Source organism: Centruroides vittatus, unplaced genomic scaffold (genome assembly GCF_030686945.1).
Source record: "Centruroides vittatus isolate TY-2023 unplaced genomic scaffold, ASM3068694v2 contig_717, whole genome shotgun sequence".
Classification (NCBI taxonomy): domain Eukaryota; kingdom Metazoa; phylum Arthropoda; class Arachnida; order Scorpiones; family Buthidae; genus Centruroides; species Centruroides vittatus.
In genome coordinates this window covers 1473126-1479125 of record NW_027122456.1, presented here as the reverse complement: position 1 = coordinate 1479125, position 6000 = coordinate 1473126, and the positions used below count along the sequence as shown (strand labels likewise).

General features: G+C 29.4%; 1 protein-coding gene across 1 annotated transcript in view; it reads left to right on the top strand.

Annotated features, from left to right (window-relative positions):
* Positions 1-856: 856 nt before the first annotated feature.
* LOC136980679 (ubiquitin domain-containing protein 2) overlaps positions 857-6000 on the top strand; it is a 28148-nt gene continuing 23004 nt past the window's right edge. Inside the window, exon 1 of the mRNA XM_067276843.1 lies at positions 857-1140. Within this exon, the coding sequence (XP_067132944.1) occupies positions 1062-1140 (79 nt within the window). The 5' untranslated portion in view covers positions 857-1061. The remainder of the gene's footprint in view (positions 1141-6000) is intronic.

The following is a 6000-nucleotide window of genomic DNA, read 5'->3' as shown; positions in this document are numbered from 1 at the left end:
TAGATGGCGCTATGTGTAAATAAGCAAATCGAATGCAGATAGAAAATAATTGATTTACAGAAATTCAATAACTATTTTGGAATCGGATGTACTGTACAACGTTACCTAAGTTAGGTATATATAAACGTAACTGCTTAGTTTCGTAGCAATTGGTCGAATGGCCTAGGAGTGTATAGTAAACAAACAAACAAACCAACGTTCTCATTTATATATACGCATAAAGTTAGATAATAAATTTTTGTATTTTATATTCGTCAAATAAACTAAATTGGCTTCGAAGTCTTCCAGAGCTGTATGGCCCCTCGGCCATCCTGCTTTCAATCTTCGGATCAAAAATGGCCCTCAAATTTTTTATTCGGGTTTTCCTCCATTGTAAGCGTGTGAAATTTGGCCCAACATTTCTGAAACAGTAGATTAAGAAAACGGTTTAAATTAATTGTGATTTCTTATGCCGCCATGTTTAAAATTGTCGTCAATGCGCAAATACATGTTCTTTTCACAAAATGCGACATCTATCGTACGAAAAGTCGCATATATATCATAATAAATTAAAATAATTACTTTTTAAATCTACAAATAATGCGTAAAAGATATCGCCACTAATTTATATTATCGAGTATAAATTATTAAAATATAAATAACGTAATCAAATTAACAAAATAATTATTTCTAAATTAAAAAGAAATAATAATTATAAACATTTTCTGTAAAGAATTACTTTTTTTAATACATAAAAATGAAAAAAGTAATTAAAATGAAACTAATTAAAACGAAAGAAATAAAAAATAAAATTAATTAAACGAATTTCTTGTATCGTTTGGCTTTTCGTTTTCTTAAATTTCGATAGGAGGCGCACGAAGGAGGAAGGCGGAAGAAAGAAGTGCGATGTTTGTAAAGGAGTGGTTTTTGCATCCCTTATGGACTTTTCGTTGACGTTAAATAACTATAAAAACAATTACGATTAAATTAAGAGTCGTTGATAATCATTGTTAACATTCATCAATGTCAAAATGTTATAGATGATGTAGTAATAAAGAAATGTCATCTCTCCTATTAATACAATGGGGAGTTGTATTGGATCGCCACGCAGCAGACCTTCGTCGGCGATTGAATCGACAGACGGAAGTTTTCAGCAGAATGGTAAGAAATTTTAGGCTCTAGAGATTAAAAAAATTTTCTGAAAGCTAAATTACATTCTGGTTTTTTCAATATATAAATATTATGTAATTTGACGTATTCTGACAGCTGATAAACTCCCGCTTATCTGTATGATAGTAGCAAGATGCCAAATCGCATCCGCATCTTATCGTACAGATGATTGATGTAAATAAAATGTGAATTGCTACATACAGAAGTCTACACATGGCTGAAAATATGTTAGAAGTGGTGTAAATGAATGTTGCTTCGTAGCCAAAACAATAAAAAAAGGCAACAGTGCTATAAAGTGCATTTAATCCACATTTATGTTGCGTATTACTAAGTAGAATTTGATTTGAAGTAATAATAAACAACGGTAACAGAGAATATAAGGTGTTGTGTTGTAAATTTTTTGTTTCTATCGGCGTATTTGTACAATTGGGCAGAGATTTCGTATCTTTCTGCCCGTGCGACGGAATTTACCTCTTCCTACTTAGTGACTGTTTCAAAGGTTGTCTTTAAATGTACCGCGCCAAGTTTTACTTGGCTCGGTGTATTCAAACGTAAAAGTATAGTAATTAATATTTATATAATTTAGAAATGAAACGAATGTTCTGCTTAATACTGTAAAGGTGAATTATTAAGTTCATAAAGTTTCATTCAGTTTTTTTTAGTAATTTATCAATGAATAATGTTAAAAAATTATATTTTCTAAACTGCTTAAGATCGGAATCCAAATGATGTAAAATGCTAGTAGAATTGTGAAGTTGTAAATTGATGACTTTTTAGTTGTCCTGACTATGGATTTTGTATTTTATATGCAAATGTATATGCTAATTACGAAACATCCATCAGTTCATTGCTATGAAGAAAAAGTCGATACTTTACTTCTAAAAGTTGATATATTTCAAAACTGGTAAAGATGACTCTGATATAAACATTAGAAATCTTGAAAGAGTTAAAGGAGTGAGGGATATTTATTTGGATTAAGTGCTTTTCGGGACTTTTAATCCCATCTTCGGATCGACGAAATTTGATGTTCTGACAATTCAAACGGAACAACTGTTTGCGCATAATTTTTTGAATCTAACTAATCAACATGTTTGAACTTGTAATGTTGGTCGGTTAGATTCAGAGTTATGCACGAACAGTTCTTCTGTTTGAATTGTCAGAACATTGAATGATGATGTTCTGCAAATGGGATAGAAAATTTCCAAGTGCTCAATCCAAATAAACATCCTGACTCCTTTAATCCTCTAGTTTTTTCTAACATTGTTATATCTTATTTTGTTGGTTGTTATAATTTATTATTACCGATATGAATTTATTCCTTGATTCCGGCACATGAAGACATATATTCAAAACCAAACCAAAAATATTGTATTCAGATCATTTGTAACTATTCAAAACCATATTGTTACACATAAGTATTCTAACCTACTCTACACACAGTCAGACAAGAAATCTACAATATGATGGTGAAAACTAGGCTTATTTTTCAATATTATATTTGTGATATATATGAAATACTTTTTGTATTATTCAAAAATATTTGAAATATTTTAGAATAAGTGCAGTAATTGGACAATCTAAATATAAATCCAATTTCTATTGGAAGAACTTCTATAGCATTTTGAAAGTATTAATTTTTTATTTTTTGATAATCCAATTAATTGAATGAAAATATTTGACTTTTATAAAGTTTGAGGCTAACTCTTAAATAGGAACTTTGTTAGAAAGTCTTCAAAGCAGCATCCTCCCTGCAGATTGCCCATGTGTTGTATAGTCTCATCCCATAATCTGAATCTGAAAAGGAAATTTTAAGGAAAAATTGGATGGTGATTAAAAGTAAACTATAATTTAAAAGTATTTATTAAAGACTAAATATTTTACTGTGTTTAAAATGAAGTATAAATAACAAACAATATAAAATAAACAGGACATACTACAGACTTTGAAAAGTAACAAAGAATACCCAAATTTAAGAAGCATCTTAAAGATATGTCTTAGTTTTAAGCTTGAAAATATGAAAAAGTGCTTCGTAAATTTGAAACAATATGGTATTTAATTTTTTATTTGGTATTTATTGTATTCTTTTATGGTTGCAGAAGTGTTTACAGCTTTAATGTGTAAAATTTCTGCTTGGAAGTAGGAATAAGGATGTTTATTAGCCAATAAATAATATATTGAATCTGAAAATATCTTTGATAACAAATTTTAATTACAGTTAATAATTTAACATGTTGGTCCAAGTGCAGTACTAAGGACAATGAATATAACTTAAGTAATATAATACAGGAAATTTTCAAATTAATGAATTTGAAGGGGTCAATATTTTGAGTGCTTGATAGGAGATTAACAATAACTGATCAGAGACTTTGCATATATAAAATGCATTTAGAAATAAACTTTCCTAATAAAGAGTGGTCAAATCTAAAAATGCATAATGTTTGTTTATTTTCTTTGCAAATCATTTGTAATAGCACTGTAGTCTGTTGTACTTGTGTAAGTGTTGCCAGAAATCAACAGTGGTTTGTGCAAACAATTCATAAAAGTTGCAATAAACCACTGTTTTTCCACAAATCTAGGGATAAAACTTTGGCTATTAATGTCAGAAATCTGTTGATAAGAATAAGTTGGGGATAAATGATTTTAATAAGCAAGTTGCACCATTGACACAAAAACAGCTATAAATTTTCTTCAGAAGTAACCCAATTGACTAGAAATTGTAGGATCTGGCAAGTTGTCCTGTCTGTATTTAAAACAATTCATAATTGTTGAAGATAGTAATGTTCATAGTTGGAGCAAGTGTCCTTAATCACTCCTCAAATAAATATTTTTGATATAGTCTTCTGCAACATAAATGACAAGTCCGAAATAAAGGTTTTGAAAATTTATTTATTATATGACATGAGAAACTATTTATTTGTTTGTATACTACTTTTCATTTTAGTCTTTATCAAGCTATACAGATTACTTCTGTCGTGTGTTAGTTGGTGGAACGTATACAAGCAGGATTGAATCATATTTACTCAGTGAATAAAATTGCTCACAAAATGGGAGAGTGCACACCATGCATTCTTGCCGTACAATTTCTCAAAATTGTCTCTTGATAGTTATATTTTTATCTCAGTTTACCAGATATTTTAATAATGTTTTTATTTACCATTTATAAGTTTAAATACTTTACATTTTTAACAGTTAAGCATATTTCTTTGCTGTCAACTATAATCTTGATTTTAACCATGGAAAAAAGATTAAACATGGTGACATCTTTTTTATTTATTTGATCCAAACAATCCTACCCTTCGTTCTGATTAGTTTGATTGCAATCTAGTTGATCCTAAATGGCATTTGTATATGCAGATAGCGATTGATCAGATTGCTATTGTTAATTTGTAGCCTATACACAATTTGAATGATCAGAGTAATCTTGGATCAGTTTCAGTTATTTGGTATAAGATGAATTTGGAATTAGGGAATTTAATAGTCTTACATGATTAGTTTTTTTATAACAATAAATCCAATAGCTCAATTTTAATTAATGCTAAATGATCTGCTGGATATCTGTCAAGTTATTTTCAGGCTGATTTAATATCTGAATATGAAGTAATTTTACTTTAGTCAAACACTTTAATTATTAAATTACTTTATACTAAAAACACTTTGTATTATATCTTGGTATAGAAAAATATAATGTTTTTTTTCAGTTGCTGCTGTTTTTAATCTATAGGTCATATTTTCATGAAACTGTTATATACATACTGTATTACTTAGAGTTCAAAATTATAAGTTATCCTTCGAACTGTACAGAATGTTTCCCTCAAACATTCTTAGTTTTAAGCTGTTCTTTAAAATTCATTTTTTTAGCTATGTGAATAAAATGTATTGGAGAATGTTGGTCAATACTCTAAGTTTCATGTGTATATGCTTGAAGGACAACTGCTGCCACACTGTCTAGATTGCTGGTGCTACATTTCTTGGCCCATCTGATCATCTGACAAAATCTCTTTTGAACATTTTTCTTTGTGAGCATATCAAACATTGTGTGTATGCTACAAAAGTGCCAGACATGAGACCTCCACTTATAAGATTGTGGATGTCATTAACAGCAGAACTCCTATAACATGCTGGCTTGAATATGGGCCAAAATCAAGTGTCATACAAATTGGATATTGTACCTGCTGCATCAGAAGCATATGTGGAAATGAACTGATTTAACTGTAGTAGCTAACTTTTTCAGATGTACAGTACTTTCTATTATTATTGTCTACAATATTATACTCATATTTCTTTTCCCAAAATTAATTTACAAAATTAGGGATGTTTGAGTGGAACACTCTGTATTTGGATCAACATTTCTTATCTCTAATTTAAATTTAGATATTTTAATTAAAAGTAATTTATCCTTTTAATATATTTCACAGTAAATGAAGTAATTCAATAGATACTGCTACACTACATCTAATTATTTTTATGGTAAATGTAACAGAAAATAGTGTTTCTAAGAATTAGTTTGGCAATTTCAACTGCTCATTATTAATAAAATTGCAAGAGACACAAACATGAGACAAGTTGTAACTATTTCTGATATCCATCTAGTTTTTCTTGTAAATGTCCAATATGGTTCCCATGCATTATGCAACAGATGTCCCAGTGTGATAAATAAATTCTTCTTAGATCTCCACCTGCATATCCTTGTCAACATCAGCAGCAACAGTGAAGACACATTCTTGCAGCTCAACTACAGATGTAACAGAACGAAGTAGACTTGTCTTTTCATAAAGATTCAAAAGAAAATCCAGCAAATAAAATTGAGACTTTGCTGCAGTCGAGCTCTTTCCTATTGCTCATAAAAATTGA